General features: G+C 33.2%; 1 protein-coding gene and 1 pseudogene across 1 annotated transcript; both read left to right on the top strand.

Moving 5' to 3' along the window:
• The first annotated feature begins 1,092 nt into the window (after positions 1-1,092).
• On the top strand, positions 1,093-7,248 carry LOC114413769 (annotated as a pseudogene).
• Positions 7,249-16,079: 8,831 nt separating this feature from the next.
• Positions 16,080-22,033, top strand: LOC114411684 (protease Do-like 1, chloroplastic). Its single transcript, XM_028375335.1, has 8 exons — positions 16,080-16,567; positions 16,677-16,799; positions 17,692-17,863; positions 18,485-18,522; positions 19,498-19,696; positions 19,842-19,994; positions 20,284-20,418; positions 21,714-22,033. Exons 1-8 carry the CDS (start codon positions 16,185-16,187, stop codon positions 21,789-21,791), a joined length of 1,281 nt encoding a protein of 426 aa, XP_028231136.1. The 5' UTR covers positions 16,080-16,184; the 3' UTR covers positions 21,792-22,033.
• The last annotated feature ends 770 nt before the right edge of the window (positions 22,034-22,803 follow it).

Here is a 22,803-nt window from a genome sequence, read left to right as displayed (position 1 = left end):
TTACAATTTTCTCATATAGAAAGTAAAACTTAAAATGAAAACAATTATAGAGGATCCATTAAAAGAATCGGATTAAAAGTTTTATCAATTAAGTCGGATTTGTCTTATAACATTTTATAATTTTTAATAAATTTTAATTAATGATACAAATATATATTTAAAAGAATAAGTTAAAAAATATTTTTAAAATGTTATTTGGTTGACTATTGAAGTTGAGAGGAGGACTAGTATAACGCTTTTGATGAAAAGCGCCCACCATCAATTAGAATTGGAATTATGGACAAAAGTGAATTGGATTCGAAAATGAAAGAAATGTTCCTTTTCTATGGTCAAAATCAATTATGAGAAAGTGACCAGACATTAATAAAAGACTCCCAACAAGACAAATTGAAGTTGGCAACTTGCCCATTTCTTGGAACCTTCACCAACCAGTAATTACCACTAATAGTATTGCATCCTACAAGGGGTTAGTGGTGGGATTAGTACCTACATCTGGATAATAAGGTAATCTTCTTTTTCTGTGTGTGGGGTTTTCTCTCATCAATATTTTTTTTTATATATATTTATAGCTCCTACTCCAATGTGATGGGAGTAACTATTTGCAAAAATACTCTAACTTTCAAGTTAAAATTCTTTTCAATATAATAAATAAAAATAATAATGTTACCTCGAGAACCTTATTAGTAATATACATATATTAATAGATCATAGGTTCTTGGGTCTTATCTCAGGATTAATGGTAATACTAACATGTGATTAGTTGCTATTTGGGTCCTCATGGTGATTATATTACATTTAATGAACTTTCTCCCTTTAATCTATAATGATTCTCTTGTATTGTAATGGGTGGTTAGGCCTTGGGAGGTACTCAGCCTAGGCCAGTGGACATGTGTGTACATCTCAACTTTTTTCACAAGGGGTGTTTAGGACTTGGTCGAAGGGATATACAACTTAGATTGATCGATATTCTAGTTGGGATTTGACTATGGCCTAAGGAATATGAATTTGTTGAATCATATCTATATCTTATCAATATAATAAATAAAACATTTCATTCTTTCAAATTTTAAATTGTCATCTATATACTTTTAAGGAATAAAATGGTGATTTATCTTATAACAATTGACTTAAATTTCATTGTTTACAAAATGGTAGGAAGAAAATGCCAAACAAAAAACAAAAAGCCTGCAGGGGTAGTATGGTAAACGCACGTAGAAGTTGAAACCGTCATGGTCAGTGTAGCCACGGTGGTGCGAGAATGGAGCGCGCGAACACCGGATTCACAACGAAACCCTACGTAGAAGGTAGAACTGTTGCTGCTGCGTTTCTTTTACTTACACTCACTCAATTGAAACTTGAAACCCTAGAAGAGAAGAACGATGTGGAAGTGGTTGTTCTGTCGAGAGCCAGCGCCGCCGCCGCTGCCGCCGACGGTGGTGCTGGTGCCGCCGCTCTTCGACTTCCCTCCCCTCGCCGCGCGCAACCGCATGCTCCACCCCATCTACGACGTCGTTTTCGGCAAGCTCGCCATCACCTCCCTCTTCCAGGACTACTTTCACCAGGCCAGGCACTTGACCACCCGAATCATGCTCAAGCCGATCGACAATCCTCACGTCGATGTCATCGCAACCGTATCCTCTGGCCTTTCCTTTCTTATTTATTTTTTCTCATTTAGGTGACTGGTTTCAGGTCCTCTTGATCACAAGCCGGAAGAAAGTATTGCCGGAGATGCGTTGTTTCGCTGGCAAAGGTTTTCTTCTCTATTCTTTGCAACGTTTTAAATTGTGGTCGCGTTCCTTAATATTGTGGGAAATTGCGGATAAATGTGGCCAGTATGGTCACAATTATGGTTGAGGGCACTCTGAAAACCTTGACATTGTGGCCAACCTTAATATTGTGGGAAATTGCAAACAAATGCTGCTGATGTGGCCACAATTATAAAAACCTTGATTTTGCAGCCGAGATAGTAGTTGCAGACTTTTTTTAAAACCTTGATTGTTTGGTTTGGATTGTATTTGTTGTGTTTGTTATTGTTCTGCAGCTTGTTGAGTTGTTTTTTGTTTGCTTTGGTGGGTGCAGTGATGTTAATGATCCTCACACGCTTATGGACCTTTATGTATCCACGTCCGATCCGTAAGTACCTCTTACTCGAATGAATCATTGAATACTAAGGACGTGTTTGGGAAATGGAAGTGAATGGAGTGTATGTTTTCATTTCATATTTGAGAATATTTAAGAATGAAAAGGAATAAAAGATTATAAGGAAGGACAATGCCTAGATGCATTTTTCTTAAGTACTTTTGGTATTTTTTATTTTCCAATTAAAATTGGAGTTTTACCTTGTGGCACGACGTAAGAACTACACAGATTTTAGTCCCTTGGAAATATTTCTTAGAATTACTACATCAGTATTCAGTACTGGGTATTTTAAAATATTTTTTAATTCTTTTGGTTTCTCTATGGCACATATGTTGAACTTTGGTTATCTTTCTTCTAGTTATAGTGATAAATTGTTTTGTGTATGAATTTCATTGAATATATTGGCCTAAAGAAGTTTGCTTTTGTATTTTTTAAGTAGTCATATCATATGAATGATAGGCCAAGAGGGAAAAGTAATATATTGCATCCTTGAAAAAGTTGACATTATTGCATCAATCTTTTAGTTCAGTATGGTTCATGCATTAAGGTTTTGAGTGTTTTCATTATATTTAAATTTTAGAATGGAACCTATGTCACACCTGTGATTCATATGTTTATCTTCAAGTGTATGTGTTTATTTGCACATGCATGTAAGGCTACAATTGCAAGAAAGGTAGAGCAATTGACAGAATGAAAGCAATCTATGAGGGCTGAGATTTAGTCAAAGTGGGGCAAGGACAATTAGGGGCAGTTAGAGTGGTTAGTTAGTTAAAGGGGATCAGTTAGATACATATGGAGAATAAGGATGGAATGATTCACTCAATCAATTAGATAGTTGTTTTTTTGGGGGTATTGAAGAATTAGAGAGTTTGTATGAAAGGGGAAATCCATGGAGGACAGTTCTTTCTCCTATTAGGCATTCAATAAAATTGTTTGTTTCCTTTGCTTGTTTTTGTTCCTGTCAATTTCTCATTTTTCTTTCCTGGATTTGTATTTTGTAACAGGATTGGAGAACTTGGATTAATGCTTTATTATTTTCAAGTAGTTTTAGTAATTTTGATTTTATTGATGAACCCAAACAGTCACAAAAAGCTAAACTCTAAAAGCATATTTATCTAACTTGTGTTCATTTTGGATATGATAATTAAGCAAATATGTACATACTAACTTGTGTTCTTTTTAGAAGGAAATGCAAAACTTACAAATTTGATGAACTGGAGTTGTGCCATGGGCTATGGTGTTGGATCAGGCAGCCCCTTGTGTCCATCCTTCAATTTCAACCTTGAGATTGTCAAAAGCTCTCAGGCATGTACACATACTTAAATTGATTAAATTTTGAGATTTAATCAATTTTTTGGATAACTCCTTAGTGAGTAATATAATAATGTGACATGTTATTAAAATGGAAAGTATTGAGTTGTAAGATTTAATCAATATTAAATTTTGTATTAACTTTTTTGATGTATTCTTTGATATTAACATATGATAGTGCAATTAAGAATTATAAGATTGGATTGGTGGTTGGAAAAGGGGGTTTAAGGGTTGAAGGGGGGGGAGGTCATGGCTTTCAAAACCCCCACTAACATTCTTGCAAAAAATTAACAACTAACTAGTAAAGAAAAATGAAAAATATCTGTTGCATTTGTTTTAGTATCTTGATATATGTCTTCTTGTATTAGGGAGACTTTTGATTTTCTTTAATTGCAGGGTATACCCCGTTTATTATTGTATTATTTTGGATTTAATATAATTTACATTTTTTCCAAAAAAAAAAAAAACTAACAACTAAACACTAGCTGATAAAAAAATGGTGGTGCAATTTAAACCTCAAGCCAATTAAATGGATCTTGGGCTTGGCATTTGTCTGCCATAACATATTATTTCTGTAGTTCTGATTAATATTTTAAGAAGCATTTTTACTGAAATTTCAAAGTCTAAATAATCTACAGTTTATTGCCTCGTTCTATCAACATATGGCTGTTCAAAGACGGGTATGTTCTTTTGTCCTCGTTTTCTTTCTTTCCATTGGCTTCTCAGTGGTACTTTGTCTTGATATTAGTGTCGCATGTTTAATTTCTGTAAACAGAATGATGTTTCATTTTTTAATTTATCTGTTAAAACTAAATTATTACTAGTAGGTTTTCCTTGGTTTTCTAAGAATGTGTACATTCATCTACAAGTCTTTTTTAATGTCGTACATGTAATTGATTTTTCCTTTTTCTTTACTAGTTAGCAAGACTGAACTGTTAGGTGTGAAGTACTGGCACAGCCCCAAACATTGGTGTTCCCGTTTTTGACACGTGATGACATAGACATGTGTCAGATACGTATTTGTTGTGTTCAGTTTTTTTTTTTTAAACCTTCTACACAGTTCTCGACACGGGAAGTCAACAGACTCGACACAACTTTTGTTATTTTTTTTTTCAAAATCATATTTTTTTTAAATCTTAAAAGATAAAAGATTAGATTTTAAATTATAATAATAGATTGGATTTTTATTATTTCATTCTTTAAACCCAAGGTGATACATTATATTCTTTCATTTATAAAGTCTATTTTTTCCATACATTTCTATATGCAATATTAATTTATAATCATTTTTTTATTATAGATATTATAGTCATGAATGGTTAAGTGAAGATTCAAATAGAATTCCTCCTCACCAAGATGGAGAACTTACTCGTGAAAGATTGAAATGTTTCAAAAGGTATTTTGATGATGATAATGAAAAAAGGCAAGTGAATGTAGAGTTTGCAAACTTTTATGGTGGAAGAGAAGACTTTGATGATATTGACTCTTTAAGGGATAGAAGTCTAATGGAGGCAAAGTCTTGGTGGCTAGCAGTGTTATTAAAAAGTGGTTATGGCGGTGCTATGGCGTCGCGGAATTTCAGAAAAACGCCACCAAATAGCGGTGGCGTTGCGGAATTGCGATAATGGCAGAATAACGTTTTTTTTTAAAATGTTGTGCGATAGGTGTTGGGCTGACCCGACCCAACCCTACCTGAATTTCTCCTGCAAAAGGAGACTCAGAGCGCGAGCACGAAGCCACGAACAGAACAGCACAACAGTCTCCAGCACGACCAGCAGCAGTCTCCAGCGCGTACGACGCACGCGAGGACGACGCACACAGTCGAGCGATAGCGACGGTGACGGCTTCAGTGTTTTGGTGCTGGTTTTTTTTGTTTTTTTTTTTCTTTTTTCTGTTTGACACCCATTTTTATATCTGGAGTTGTTTTTTTTTCTTTTTCTGTTTGACATCCATTTTTTCTTTTTGACACACCCGTTTTTTTTTTCTTTTTGACACACCCGTTTTCATGATTAATTTTGAGACGTCTGATGGAGAAGTGAGAGAGGGAGATGTTCCACTACCTTATGATAACAACAAAGATGATTATGTTGGAATTGGAGAAGATGATTAGAGCTTCAACCTTTACTTTATACTTTATATTATGCTCTTATCCTTTTGTTATTTTGAACTCTTGAATGAGTTTAGTTGGTGTTGGTACTTGATTATTATGTGAACTCATGAAACTTTTTTAGTTTATTTGAATGCAATCCATTGTTTTTTTAATTTTTTTATATATATTTTTTATCTATTGTTGGAGTCCGTGCTTCATAGATTGTTAGTCTTGGTATACCAATAGGACTTAAGTTTTCATAAGTTGCAGAGTTGAGGTCACTCCATGAAAAGTTATTTTGAATTAGAAGCTTGTTTACTCAATACCTGGGCCTATTTTTTGAGTTATATTTTGGACGCATTTTCCTTGCGATTAAATACCATAATGCTGATAGGATTCCCTCATTACTTATTTATTCTTGTTAAAATTTACCCGCATTATTGAGATTTCTTTTCCTGAGTTGTAGTAAACGGGCAGATTTAATTTCTTGTTGAATCAGAATATATCGTAATCTGAAAGTTGTAAACTTGACTTTAACAGGTGAAGAACCCCCTTGAAGAGAATTCCGTTGTTGGAATTACAAACTACATTGATTTTGGGTTTGAGTTACAAACATGGTATTCTTTTTGTCTCTAAACAGATATATTCAAACTTATTGCAGTTGCACCAATATGGTACAATCTGATTTTCTCTGTGTCAGTGTTGATGACGCCATAGCAGCAAACAATATCTAAGACCCCACCTTTCAAATAGGTGCATCCTGGCAGGCTAACAAAAACTTCGTGCTGAAAGTAGAAAATCGATGCAATGTTTGTGTAGATTTATATATATTATATATGATGCACCTAAGTAGATTATTTCTCATCTTTTTCAGGCAAAGGTTGGACCTAGTAGCTCATCAATGGCTTTAGCATTCAAGTCGTGGTGGAAACCTTCCTTCACTTTCAGCATTTCAAGTGTTTCTAGAGGGATTTTTCTATTCAATCCCGCTTCTGTTCTTTATACCCTGTTGCCTGTTCTTTTTTTTTTAGTGTGACTGGGACTTTTCTTTTCCTTTGCATGTGTGTATTAGGAGGCCAACACTTATATAGTCGTAAGTCATAATACAATGATCAAGAGTGACTTAACTTGCGGCTCGTTTTTTGTTTCTTATTTTTTCGGTGGTTGGGAGGAGTGGAAAAGGGGAGGGCAAAGAAAGTTGGCTTCCCTAGAGATTGTGAAGTTTAAAATATTCCCCGCACATTTTACCTATATTCATTGAATTTATGTTTGTTTCCTTAAAGTTTTGTATGTTCATTCTGTTTTTTGGTCACTCAAAGTTCTAGTCCTGCTTTTGGCTGACCAAGGTTAAGTATCAAGTTCATTATGTGGTACTTAGAAGATTTAAGCAAATTTAGATGGAAATGGTAAATCAAAGTCTAGAGTCCAGAGTCTAGACTATAAATTATAATTACTGTCTCAAAGTCAAGGAATGAAATTTCTTTCGGCCTTTCTTTTCTCTATTTTCTTTTTCTTAGAGAGGAAATGATGTAGTTTCATATGAAGCTTGTAGGTCTTGGATCTTCTTCATTAATGGAGTCCTTTGCTTCTTGAAGTTTGATGGCAGCGGAATGGGGAAGGAGAAAGATAATTGGAGACGTCACTTCAAGGAGAAGATGAGTCTAGAAGAAGCTCACCACCATAGGAAGTCATGGATAAGATATTGAAGGTAGGAGAAGATGAATGGAGGGAGAGGGAGAGAAGGAGCACAAAATTTTGTGCCTCAAAAGAGGTCTAAACTTTGAAGTTTAATTCTCATATGATCAAAGTTGAAAAAATGCACACATATGACATCTATTTATAGCCTAAGTGTCACACAAAATTGGAGGGAAATTTGAATATCTCTATTCAAATTTAACTTAAATTTGAAATTGAATTTGTGGAACCAAATTTTAGAGTCAAAATTTCACTAATTATGATTAGTGAATTTTAGCTATGCTTCAGCTCACTAATCCAAGATCAAGTCAAAGATTTTCCACTAAGTGTGCTTAAGTGTCATGAGTCATGTAAAGCATGAAGGACACACACAAAGTGACTATATGATAACAATGAGGTATAACAAGCAAATACTCACCTCCCCCTCTAAAATTTAATTGGATTGGGCTTCTTCCAATTCAATTAAATTCATTTTCCAACACACACGCCAAATATTCACTCAATGCATGTGAAATTATAGAACTATCCCTAATACAAAAACTAGTCTAGGTGTCCTAAAATACAAGGGCTGAAAAATCCTACATTTCAAGGGTACCCTACCTACATTATGGAACCCTAAATACAAGGTCTAAAAATAATGAAACCTTAATCTAATATGTACAAAGATAAGTGGGCTCATACTTAGCCCATGGACCTGAAATCTACCCTAAGGCTCATGAGAACCCTAGAGCCTTCTCTTGCATCTCTGATCCAATCTAGTTGGAGTCTTCTATCCAATGCCCTTGTAGGGTAGGATTGCACCATTCCATTAGTTAATTTTAGCTATGCTCCAGCCCACTAATCTAAGATCAAGTCAAAGATTCTCCACTAAGTGTGCTTAGCTATGCTCCAGTCCACTAATCCAAGATCAAGTCAAAGATTCTCCACTTAGTGTACTTAGATGTCACGATGCATGTAAAGCATGAAGGACATGCATAAAGTGTGACTATATGATGTGGCAATGAGGTGTAACAAGCAAATGTTCACCTCTCCCTCTATAATTTAATTGGATTGGGCTTCTCCCAATTCAATTAAATTTATTTTCCAACACACACGCCAAATATTCACTCAATGCATGTGAAATTACAAAATTATCCCTAATACAAAAACTAGTCTAGGTGCCCTAAAATACAAGGGCTGAAAAATCTTACATTTCAAGGGTACCCTACCTACATTATAGAGCTCTAAATACAAGGCCCAAAAATAATGAAACCTTAATCTAATATGTACAAAGATAAGTTGACTCATACTTAATCCATGGGCCTAAAATCTACCCTAAGGCTCATGAGAACCCTAAGGCCTTCTCTTGCATCTCTGACTCAATCTATTTGGAGTCTTCTATCCAATGCCCTTGCGGGATATGATTGCATCAGGAAATAGGTTGGGGAGAGGTTGGTTTTAAAAAAAGTATGTTCAATGATCCTGGTACTGTATGTTTCAAGTGCTGAGAATGCCTTGTTCTTCTGTAACCACTTGAAATCGTGTTGATGGTAAAATGCAATATGGATTTGGCATCCAAAGTGAGAGTCTCAGGGAAGTCAGGTTCAATCATTATCTTAAACTAACAATCTTATCATATCTTAAATTTTAAATTTTAGTTTCATAATTTTTTATAACTAATAGATTTATTGTATAATTAAAAATTATGTTTTAATATTTTTGTAACTAAAAAATTTAAATTATTTTTAATTATGATTTCAATATTTTTCATAAGTAACAAATTTAATATCTTTTAAATATTTGTTATGATTTTTTTAAAGTTAAACAAATATAATATAAAAATATTAAAAATTAATTGTTTCACCAATCTAATCTTAATTTTAGCAATTTAATCTAATCTAATCTAATATTAGTAATAACTAATATATATTTTTTATAAATAAAATCAATACTTAACATATAAATTAGAAAAAATTATAAAATTTTACTAACATTACAAAATAATATTACATTACAAAACAATTTAAATAATAATTGACAAATATATATTTACAATGTAAACAAAAATTTTAAAAAAAAACATTTAGAAGAAAATAAATTGAAAAAAAAATTATTCAACAAAATAACCCATACAGATCAACAATCTGTATGAACCATACAAATTGATAATCCGTATGAACCATACGTATGAGGTTTTTCTAGAAAAAATGTCATTTTTATTTGTGACATTACTTCAAACAACAATATCAAACCAATATCAACAACATAAAAAATGTTAATTTAAGGCATATAATTAACAAATCTCCACCTTGCCTTAAATTTCTTATGACCTTAAGCTTTTCACTGTGTGCTAGTGTTGCTCCATCTACTTCCTGTGTCAATTTTTAATCCCCACTGAGTCCAGATACTGTTTGAACTTTATTGTTGGAAGAGCTTTTGTCATCATATCAGCAGGATTATCTGAAGTAGAAATCTTTTCTATTAACACATCACCTTATGTTACCACATCACGAATAAAATGCATCCTTATATCTATGTGCTTTGCCTTTTCGTGGTACATTTGGTTTTTGGTTAAGTGAATTGCGCTTTGACTATCACAATGCACAACAACTTCCTTTTTACTTACACCAAGATCACCAACAAGACCTTTAAGCCATAAAGCTTCTTTCACCGCTTCAGTAGCTGCCATATATTCTGCTTCTGTAGTCGACAAGGCAACAGTGGACTGTAGAGTCGCACGCCAACTTATAGCACTACCTCCAAGCGTAAAAATATAACCACTCAAGGACCTTCTACGATTTGGCAAAGCAACAAATGAATGCAATGGTCATGTCATTGGATATTGTGGCTCGGATTATGCTGGTGATATTGATCGTAGAAGGTCCTTGAGTGGTTATATTTTTACGCTTGGAGGTAGTGCTATAAGTTGGCGTGCGACTCTACAGTCCACTGTTGCCTTGTCGACTACAGAAGCAGAATATATGGCAGCTACTGAAGCGGTGAAAGAAGCTTTATGGCTTAAAGGTCTTGTTGGTGATCTTGGTGTAAGTAAAAAGGAAGTTGTTGTGCATTGTGATAGTCAAAGCGCAATTCACTTAACCAAAAACCAAATGTACCACGAAAGGACAAAGCACATAGATATAAGGATGCATTTTATTCGTGATGTGGTAACATAAGGTGATGTGTTAATAGAAAAGATTTCTACTTCAGATAATCCTGCTGATATGATGACAAAAGCTCTTCCAACAATAAAGTTCAAACAATATCTGGACTCAGTGGGGATTAAAAATTGACACAGGAAGTAGATGGAGCAACACTAGCACATAGTGAAAAGCTTAAGGTCATAAGAAATTTAAGGCAAGGTGGAGATTTGTTAATTATATGCCTTAAATTAAAAATAGTAAATATTATTTAAGGTAAATTAATATAAACCATATATATTAATTTAAGTAAATTAATATGGACCACATGTAAGTTAGAGGTTTATATTCTTTGGATCCTATTATAAAAGGGTCATTAAGGTTTATAAATTTTCAATTCCATCAAGAAACATCAGAGAGTTTAGAGAGATAAAGAATTCAAGAGAATTCTTCTTTGTAGTTGTTTTCTTTTCTCATTAATAAAGAGATTCTTTGCAGTATAATTTTCACATCATAGACGATTAATCACAACAAAAAACAATACAATCATTCATTCAGAAAAGCAACAGCAACCAAGGAGTAACAACACAATGGACAACAAATAAGGATGATAAGGCTAGTAGCAAAGGATCAGGAGCCACCAACAAGAAAAACCAAAAACAGAGGACCAGCATTCATAGAGGAAGAAGTAGCACCAACCGAGTGAAACAACAAAGGAAAAAGGAATAAGAAGAACCACATCGACGCAGGAAGTGGAGGAAGAAGAAGGAAGGAAGAAGAACAAAAATAACACATGAATAGTAATTCATATGCACGAGTCACTCTTGTTTTTCATAAACAAAAGATGAAGGATATTTTAATTTTTTTATCTTTGTTATTGGATGTTCAGCAAAATTATTGGGTACCCAAGGCATTCGGGTTTGGCATTAAGTCATCTTCCTATTCAATATTAGTAAAAAAATCTGAACAGGCAGTTAAGTAACTCATTATTACAAGACGTGTGAACAACGGTGGAGGAATTGAAGATTCATTACGACTATATAAATTCCAACAGCGGTTAGTTAATTAATAAATGGCTTTGCTTGAAAAGTTTCGTTCGTTGAACACAAAAAAGAAAGAAAAAAAAGGAAAAGAAAGAAAACTGTCGGTTCTGCTTTCAGGCTCGGGGCATGTTTCTTTCATTTTAGTAATATACTGGCGTAATATCGTGTGCATGAGAGTTTATAATTTATGATTTGCTTATATTATTATATTTTTTAATAATAAATTTATTAATTGTTTTTAAATTTTATATATATCCGTATATATGTATATATGTAAAAAAATATATAAGATAATTATGAATTTATATATATATACTTTTCATATAACTCGTGACATGTATAAATTTTTTATACATAATGCATATTTTTCATATATATTAATTCGTAACATACAAATCTATCAAATTAATTTATATATTAATATCTTATTGATAATTAACTTATTAGTAATTAATTTATTTAGATTAGTTAATTTATCATTTATTATATTAATATTAATTAATTTATTTAATTATTAATTATATTTATTTGAATTAAAAATAAAGTTATCTGATTTAATACTTTTTTTGAAAGAAATAAATATAAAATTGTCATCTTCTCATAAAAATAAATATTCTTTTATATATATATATATAGTAGATGAGTAATTTCCGGTATTTCTTGATGACGTGGTAGTGGTGGATCTTCCTGTCCTTGGGAAGAAATTCTCATTGTTCAGTAGATGGCAGTACCATGTCAAGATTAGATCTTTTTCTGTTGTTAGAAGACTTAATCTCGCTGTGGAATTGTACATCACAGTGGATAGGTTCTAGAGAAATTTTTTACCATTGTTTCATTTTGTTGCAGAATTCTATCGAAGATTGGGGTCCAAAACCTTCCGCTTCTTCAACTTCTGGTTTGATCACCCAAACTTCAAATCAGTGGTTGGCATTTATCTAGATTTAAAGACAAGCTTAAAGCTCTCAAATTGGACAATCTTCTTGCCCAAGTCAACTGGAAGTGGCGGAGACTATAATTCCAGATTCTTTGATTCAGATATGAAGGCTAGACAGACAAGTTTTGAAACTTGGGTGGGTGGATGATGTATAAGGTTAGGAAGCATTTCAGCAACAGACCTCTCCTAGATGATGTTGAGTTTAAGTCTTGTTTGCTGCTTTGAATTATGCTCCGGTCTATCTGTCAATCGGGGGTAGTCAACAAGGAGGTTCTGATAGCAAACTCGGTAACTCACTCTGATGATCCCTTATTTTGGTCTTGGAATTGGAATAGATCTCTCTTTGTTTGGAAAGATGAGCAAATGGCAGATTTGGCAGAAGAATTTCTGGCACAAGGCTTACAACCGGTAGCCCAGATTCTTAGAGGTGGAACCCGGATGAAGGAAATGGATGCTCTGTGGCATCAGCTTACAAGCATCTATCTGTTGGAACACAATAAGCTCGACCTCAATTTGCAGAACCCACCATTGTTGTCTTCCAAGTTTTGGGAGAGCAAAGCACCATCCAAGGTTTTGGTTTTCTCGTGGAGATTGCTACAACACAAGCTCCCTTGTGATCAACTATATAAGAGGGGATACAGATTCAAAACATGGATACCTCATGTTACTTCTGCAATCAAAGCATGGAAAACATGAAACATTTGTTTCTATCATGCTCCAAAATATCGCAGATTTGGTATCATGTTTGTCGGTGGATGGGAGTGGATGTGTTCTTACCGCAAGATATCTCACAACTTTACAATCAATTTGGTCTATTCAACAGAGGAAGGAGGAACAACAAATGGAGATATCTTATGTGACACGCAACCTGTTGGAGTGTAAGGTTTTGGAGGAATAGTATTGTATTTAGAGACCAACCTTTTGACACAGGAGGGATTCTGAATCTTATCAAGTCCATATCCTGACAGTGGTTCTTATACAAGAGGAAATCGATGTCCCCTACCTTCTTTTCTTCTTGGAACAACAACCCTTTGATTTGCCTTGATTCATAGCTTTAGTATTATGTAGCATGTTTTTTGGATGTTACATAGCTTGACGTCTTCAGTGGTGGCTTACAATTTTTTGATGTAAACATTACCTGTACTTCTTGTACTATATATATATATATATATAAACTGTTAGAAAAATAATTAGAAAACCAAAATTAGGCAGCAGGCAAATTATTTCACATGTAATCAATAGATAAATAATTTTTATAACAATACTTAATAAATAAATATAATAATAAAAAAGAGTTGAGAAAGAGTCTGGATCTAAGTGTATTATGCCTTATTCTTAGAGAAATAAATACCTCTATTGTACTAGTAGAATAAATTAATATGCATGCATCTCTCTCAAGATATGATATCTCAAGATATGATAATCCATTAATCCAATCGAGTGGAAGGAAAAGATCTCAAACCAAAGAATATCATGCTCTAAAATATATAATTGTAACAATATAATATAATTTTATAAAAAAAGAGAAATAGACAAATGCTATTTTGTTGTATGTGTGTGTGTCTCTAACAACAAATTTACAACAACAAATCTTAAAGGTCTCCAACGGATAAAAGGACCAGAGACTTAGTCAAACTTAATTTCTAAAATATAGGAATAAATCGACAGGACATAGTTTTTATCTTAAAAAAAAGCTAATTGAGAAAAAGAAAATATATTTACTTTAAATTTTAAATTATAAGAAAGTATTTTCCAATGTAAACCAACCTCCTGCTTTTCAAAATATTTATATGTATTTCTTTATTTTAAACACTTCATCAACATCTTTTATTTTTTTTATCATATCATAAATCTTATCCTATTTATCTCTCTCTTTCTTGTAAAATATTGAATTTCATCAAACATTATACATGTTACATGTATTTCTTTTTTTAAAAAGTCATTTTATTCAACCTAAGAAATTTGTAGTATAGTAAGATGATTTCTTTTCATAATTATTTAGGTAAATACTTAAATTCATTACTGAAAGATGAAAAATACAAAATTAGTTCCTAAATGTGTCAAAAGTACAACAAATTAATCTTGTTTGTGAGACCATTTTGTCATTAAGTTATAAAGTTCAAAGATTAATTTGACAATAAATTATATTTTTTGATAATCAATGTGTCATTAAGTTGTAGAGTTTAGGAACCAATTTGTCCTTAAACTGTATGCAGGACTAATTTGTGGTGCTTTTTGCATATTTAGGTACTAAATTTGAATTTTTCATCTTTTAAGGATCAATTTATTAGTGTCTCACACTTTCAAAGATCAATGTAGCTACTTATGCTAATTATTTTTAATAAATAGGACTTAATTCTTTTCATTTATACATTGTGCACTTATGGTCTCCAACAAAGATTAATCATTACTTCCGATGGGAGCAACTTTGTACCAATATCATGATCAATTATATATATATATATATATATAGAGAGAGAGAGAGAGAGTTGGCAAAATGGATGTGTCGACCCGACCCTATATATATAAAAATGGAATAAGAGTATGAATGATATTAAAAACATTTATGAGCTATCAATTAAGTTAACAAATCAATTCACTCTTTCTAGTTTTTAATCAAAACCCATAAATAAGAAAACATTATATATATAAAGATCTCCCATACATAAAGGACTGTTTGATCGAGATAGATCCTAAGAAGGTATATTCTAACAATGATACTTAAACACTTATGCCTTATAGGCTTAGTGCTTTTGGGACTGTGGACTATCCAACCAAGACAAGTCCCAAGAAGGATGACTCTAACAATGAAACATAAGTACTTACTTCTTATAGGCTTAGTGCTTGTAGAGTCATGGATCATTTGATCGGGATAGGTCCCTAGAGACATGTTTGATTCATCTACAAGGATCAACCAACTCATTTCTAATGACTAACCAATTCATCTCAATGACTAGCTTAGTTATGACCAAGCCTAGTGACAAACCAGGTAGTACATTGCATCTTTGACATGTCAGAAACGCACAACAACACACTTGTACCAAGCACGAAGTCAACAAGATCATATGTACATAGACACATGCCCTTTGATGCCTAATGTTATGAGAACATGTATAAAGAGTTGTCAGGGGATGTTTCATATAAGTAGAGGTGAGCTTCACACTTCACCTGGATCAGGTTCATGGTTAGCACAAAGTTGGGGAGAGCAAAATTGAGTTGTTGAACCTTGAGACATTCAATCCTTTCTATGGCATCCTATGAACACGTAACATAACAAATAAGAAATTAATTTACATAATTTTATATCATCATCTAACCTCAAATTATTGTGTATGATAAGTTTATTGATTTTTATATTAATTATTTTATAAATTATATATAATATTATTTCTTATTAATTGTTCATGTTAAAATTTGTAGATTTTGTTTTGGATAATTATATAGAAATCAACATGATGTGACATTGTTAATAAATAATTTTGTCCTTTAACATGTGATCGAATGTATGAAAAAAAATTATTGAAAGAGATCAACCCTTTAAATAGATATCAAATTTCTAATGATTAATCCTTAACTTTCGAGATATATATATATATATATATATAAATTAAAGTTTAACACATAATCACGTTTATATATAAGAAAAAAAAAAAAGATAACTACATAGTTGAGTCATGAGTATGAGTTTAGTAATTGGCAGATCAGCACCATGGAAGACAATATAATAACAATATTATGTAAGTTATGTTAACCGAAGCTCCATCACACACTAGATCCCAACTGATCTAAGCACCACAAACAACATTTCCAACCATTTAGCATAACAGACATCCTTGGTCACTCCAACCAAAACAATGGCCACCTTTTCACTCATTTCCACACTCTTCCCTTCTTCTTCTTCTTCATTCTCTCGTTCTTCCTCATACACCACCAAACCCACCACCATTCACCTTTCCAAATCCCTCCATCTCTACACTCCCACCCTCTTCCTCCTTCGCCCCCCAAATCCAACACTTCCAATAATACCTCTCTTCCCCAAACTCACCATTCCCAAATCCCTTCTCCTTCTCTGCACCTCTCTCGCCCTCTCCTTCACTCTCCTCCTCTCTGACGCCGACTCCGCCGCCGCCTTCGTCGTCACCTCCCCCAGGAAGCTCCAGTCCGATGAACTCGCCACCGTTCGCCTCTTCCAGGAAAACACTCCCTCTGTTGTCTACATAACCAACCTTGCTGTCAAGTAATTCAACCCGCACACACCCTTTTCTGGATTCTCTTCAAAATTCAATTTTGATTGGTTTTTCTTTGACCCTTTTGATTTGTCTCAATGTTGGGGGTTTCGTGTTTAGGCAGGATGCGTTCACATTGGACGTGTTGGAGGTTCCACAGGGATCCGGGTCTGGCTTTGTTTGGGACAAGGAAGGTCATATTGTGACCAATTATCATGTTATCCGTGGTGCCTCTGATCTCAAGTTGGTATTCTTTTTTGTTTATATGTTGTCAATGTAAGGACTATGAACTAATTAGAAATCATCAAGATATGAATTTTAAAGTGATTTTTCCAAGAATTTAATTTATATTACGCTGTAATCATTTTCTTTCATTGGCAAATGTTAATTATTAGTTGGTTAGCTTTTTGTCAGTAGGCAGAGGGATCGAACCCGCGACCTTTCCCTCCTTCCCTTCTTTTTTAACCAGCCAACCAACCTTATATCTTCTAATTATACTGTAATCATAAATTGCCGTGTTTGGTAAGATGAATGACTTTTATAATAGCTATTTTAAATGTCATAGCTAGAGTGATTTTTAATTAGTTGACAATGAAAAACACATTACAGTGCATGAAAATTATACTCTCTTACAAAAAAAAAAACTAACAATTTTATCATATGTAACAGTCGGTAATTGGATAACAGGACAAAAAATAACCTTTCGCTGCTAGTGCATTCTAATTATTATTATTTTCTTGGCATCTTTTGATCCAGTTTCTCAAACTTGTACTTGTTTGCCCGTTGCTTCTAGTTAGAGAAGTGCACATTCTGTTGTTTGACTTTCGAGTCATGATGCTGGCTAATGGGAACTTTTAAATTATGCAGTCAAGTATTTGGATATCGTGTATAATGTGAGTTATCTATAGTTAAATGGGCTATATAATTTACGTTGTATTAAAACTAAATGGAGTTGATGGTTATGTGTTACTTGCACATTTGCACCTCCTTCAATGTGTATCAGTATGAGTGTGTTTGCATTGCAACTTTTCATGGCATTGAGAAGAAAGTTTGATGGTTGATAGATAAATACACTTGTTGGCATGGATTGAGTGAAGTGATTGCTCCTATTCAAAGAGATGCTAGTTATGTGCAGGGTCACTCTTGCTGACCAGTCAACTTTAGATGCCATCGTTGTTGGTTTTGACCAAGACAAGGATGTTGCCGTGCTGCGTGTTGACGCACCAAAAGACAAACTCAGGCCTATACCTATTGGGGTCTCTGCTGACCTGCTTGTTGGTCAGAAGGTTTATGCTATTGGGAACCCGGTGAGATATGCATTATCTATAAATTTTCCAATCTAGAGAGATGATGGCAATCCTGGTTGAATCTAATATTAATTGGAGCTTGAGCTAGGATTTTACAATCAAGGGGATTTCATACTTCCTAAATCATATAACAGTTGTCTCATTTAATTTATCATGCAGTTTTCATAATCATAAAGTTATTTAATTAGCATTGCCTGCTCCTTTTGTAAATTTATATGCAAAAATTATGTTAAAAAATGTATTGGAGATCTGAGTTATAAATGCTTGTGATGTAAAGGCAGATTCGTGCCCCTTCCTGTTTCTCAAAAAATTGCTGGGGTTATGTTCTGCAACCCTCATCTAGAAATATGGGTGGTTTCACATGATATTTTTTTAGCAATTCAATTGCTTAAAGAGGGGTGGGTTCAAAACAAAACCAGATTTTTTTTTATGTAATGGATAAAAAGAAACTTACTAAATTCATAAATTGTCATGGCTGGTACCTTGAAATTGCTGCCTAGCTGCTTTATGTTGCTTTTAATCATTCACAGCTTGAATAGTATTTGTTGTTGATGATTGACACAATCAACAGTTTCTTGATATGCCAATGTGATTCTTTATTCTTAATTTCTTATCTTGCAGTTTGGACTTGACCACACACTCACAACTGGTGTCATCAGGTATGAAAACTGAAAACTGTGAAGTGAATATTTTGATCTAACTCCTATTGCCTACAAAAAGAGTTTCTACTTTACTATTCCTTTTCCTTTTCTCATGTCAGATCATACATTTGTGATCAAGCCTTGTTTATATTAGGCGTCTAAAAATAGCAACTTTTGTCTTGTTTTCAGTGTCACTTTCAGGGTAGTTTTCAAGATGAATTGCACTGTATTGCAAATTTTGAATTAGAAACATCTGGGAAGATGAAAGAAAGATATTGTTGTACCAAAAAATGTGATTGCATCTGTTGTTAAGTGTTAACCTGCTAACATAACTATTTATCTAGTAAAATAAATAATGAAGTGAACTAGGTTCAATGAAAGAGACAAAGTGCAAGGCTGATAAACTTCTCAACAAGCACTTGTTAGAAAAGAAAATAAAGAGGTAAAATAAATCAAACTTTTCTCGCAAGTTAAAATCAACTTATGTGCCTCAACTATGAAAAATTGGATGGGAGGGCTTCTAAAATGTTAATCTGCATAAGTTGATTTTAACTTATGGAAAAAGTTTGATTCATTTTACTTTATTATTTTCTTCTCCTATAAGTACTTGTTGAGAAGTTTTTTCCAACTAGGCCTAAAAGTTGAGCAGAAGAGGGGGATTACCGGATTAAGCAAAAGGGATGTTTTGTAATGTAGAAACTTGTTGGCTTAATCTTATTGTTGTAACCATAATTTTTCTTCAAATGGGATGCCATTAATCCCTTTACTGAATTAAAGGCATGTCATAGTTCATACAGCATCTCTCTCTCTCTCTTTTGGTGAAATTTCAACCTTTTAAGCATGGTATTTCATGGTAAATATTGTTTTTCAAATGTTCACATCATAAACATATGCTGTGCTGATGCTTGATAACTTTAAAGTTGGATACTGCCTTATCCATTTTATGTTTCTTTTGTGTTGATTTTGTTTTACTGATATATACTTCCTCAATAGTGGGCTTCGGCGAGAAATTAGTTCTGCTGCAACTGGTCGTCCAATTCAAGATGTTATACAGACAGATGCAGCAATTAATCCTGGTAACAGTGGAGGTCCTCTCTTAGATAGTTCTGGAAACCTCATTGGGATAAATACAGCCATATATTCCCCATCTGGTGCATCCTCTGGTGTTGGATTTTCTATTCCAGTGGACACTGTGAGTTCTTACTTTGACCTGTTTTTAGTTTGTATGCCCAATACTTTCTTCAGGAGACAACTTTCCATGGAAACACAAACATCTTTTTCATATCCTCTAAAATATAAATAAAATTGCTAATATGCTTGTTGTTTTATATATTCAGGTAAGTGGTATTGTTGACCAGTTGGTGAAGTTTGGGAAGGTTACAAGACCTATTTTAGGGATTAAGTTTGCTCCTGATCAGTCTGTGGAGCAGTTGGGTGTAAGTGGAGTGCTTGTCTTAGATGCTCCTGCCAATGGTCCTGCTGGGAAAGCAGTAAGTTTGTTCTTATGGTTTTTTTTATAAAAGAAGAAGTTTATAAGATGTAGAAATTCATATGTATATTAGAGTCCATCAAAATGCACCAAATAGTGGCATAGATTTCACGATACCATAAACTTAGCCTCTTTACTACCACTAAAGCTAGTCATAGAAATTGTTCATCCCATTTAAGCTTCATTGCCACATCTTATTAAACCTAATTGCTGTTACTCGTTGGATTGCATCATCTTGATTTACCTGATTATCATTTTTCAATGGAGCTGGTTAAATTTCTATTATGTAGGGCTTGCAATCAACAAAGCGTGACTCTTATGGTAGACTCATTTTAGGTGACATCATAACATCTGTTAATGATAAGAAGGTTACTAATGGAAGTGATTTGTACAGAATTCTTGACCAGTGTAAAGTGGGTGATAAGGTATGGTGCTGATTCAACTGCTCTAATGTATAACTGTGCTATTTTTAAAAACTACTATGAAATCCTGGGATTTCCAAAGCAAAAAAAAAAAAAAAAAGGTTGTAAGAACATGTTCAAATTTGGCTTCGTTGTGTGTTTAAGCATACAGTTTACACTTGACATGGTAACCATCCAAGAGAGAATATAGTTCCGTGTTTCAAGTATGCCTTTTGCAATTAGTTGATTTGCTTGTTCAATTAAATGCCTTACTTTATTGTCTTCCCTCCCCCAGTTAATAGAATAGAATAGAATATGCCCTATTCAAACATCTTATTTGCTTTTGTCTGTACAAATTTTTATTGTAACATGCATATTATTTTGTCTGAATAGTAATAATCGACAGCAAAAATGAAATATTTGGAGGAATGGACCAAAACAATGATCTAGTTTTATGGCTGTTTAAGAATGTTATATCTCACTAACCAAACTCAAGTCAAAGCTAATTTTAACAGGCCCAGATTTTAGAAATTAGACCAAGTTGTTTTAAGGATGACATTGGGACTTGGTTGATACTTCGGTCATCCCAACCCATTTCGATGCACATATTCTTCTTAACAAATATATATTAGTAGTAATACTTCTTAACATAACATTTTAAACAATATTATATTATATTTATGAATTTAATTGGAATGCACTATAGTGTAAAGGTTTTTTATGCTGTCATCAATCACAAATTGTCACCTATGATAAGTTTGTTGACTTATATAATAACTACTTTAAGAGTCACACCTAAAGATAATTTCTGATTAGTTGACAGTGAAAAATCTTAACATTCATAGTGCATAAAAATTAAACTCTTATATTTATATCGATATTATTTGTTTTAAAATATATATTGTAAAATATACCTTAGTTTTAGGGTCATATTTTAATTCTATAGTTTAGCTATATATAATGTAAAGTTTTAGATATTATGTCAACAAAAAGGCTTGACTTGTTCTATACATTATCGGGTCTTGATCGGATTAAATTCAGATTTAAGGAAATAACCTTATCAAAATTTCAAATTGAGTACGGACAACCAAGCCAAATTCATCCTATAAACAGCCTATCTGTTTTCATAATCTGTTTTTAACTTGATGAGGATGTGTCTAGGTTTGTCTTTCTGATTTTTGGCTAGTAGAATTGCCTCTCTCTCTCTATATAAAACATCCACCCCACCCTTTATATGTTAAAGTTACATTGAGAGACTCAACCCATTTTGAAGCTGCTATATTATCCTTGTTTAATGCTTAAATGATGTTGATATTCAGTTGATTGTGGAGGTGTTGAGAGGTGACCACAAGGAGAAGATCCCTGTCATTCTGGAGCCAAAGCCTGATGAATCATGATGATATGCAGCTCATCATCCATCCTATCCTGCATGTATATACATTTCATATGCCAGGGAATGAATGCAGCTGTTTTATGTGTCTTCTTAGGTTGTATCTTCCTTCATAAACAGGTCCTAGTGTACATATGTACTATGGGACTGCCAGCTCATCATCCTTTAACTTTCTCACTAAAAAACTTTTAATATATTTTGCCACGTCTATTTTGCCCCCGTACAAATTCATACAAGGGGTTATGCTCATTGTGTTACATTTTATTTTATTTTCTGAAATATTATTTTGTTTCTTTTATCATTTTTAATATAGTAAAGGGTGTCACAAAGGATAAAATAGAAAATAATAATGCCAAAATTGGAATAAGCCTTGGTTTAGTCAGAAAATTGACATATAGCCAACCCTAACAAAAGGTGTTTGAACTTTGGATAACCAAATAATGAGACACCAGAAACTCTGTTTCAGTGATATCAGAATAATGCTCCTTCATTTGGGAAGTCAATGGTGTTACACAACCAAATTTGTTGGGGGTAAAAGCAACTGCTATTTTGTCAAGAGTCCCGTGCAAGATAGCAATGATCTGATGTGGGGGTTTTATTTTATTTTTTGTCAAAACTAAGTGATTAACATTCTTGTAACTAAGACCAAGCAGACCATAACTACTAGACCCTTATATAATCAAACCGTATTCGATTACATTAGTAAATACTACCTCCGAGATATAAGAAACAAAAAAAGGATATTTTTTTATCCTAATTATAAGAAAAATAAAATTATTTTATTGTTAATTTTTCTTTTTATTCCTAATTAACTGTGAAGTCTATTAATGATTACACTTGTTTTTACTTGAAAATGAATGTATTTATTGAACTGTCAATAAAAGTAAATATACTTATTGGTTGAAAAATTATCTTTCGAAAAATATTCCCCTCTTAAATCATTAATGTAATGGGTAGTCTTAGAATGTAATTAAAATTTATGACAAATGAACTAACTTAACCACTTTTATTTATATTAA

Source organism: Glycine soja, chromosome 5 (assembly GCF_004193775.1).
Source record: "Glycine soja cultivar W05 chromosome 5, ASM419377v2, whole genome shotgun sequence".
NCBI lineage: Eukaryota > Viridiplantae > Streptophyta > Magnoliopsida > Fabales > Fabaceae > Glycine > Glycine soja.
This window is presented reverse-complemented; position numbering and strand designations above follow the sequence as displayed.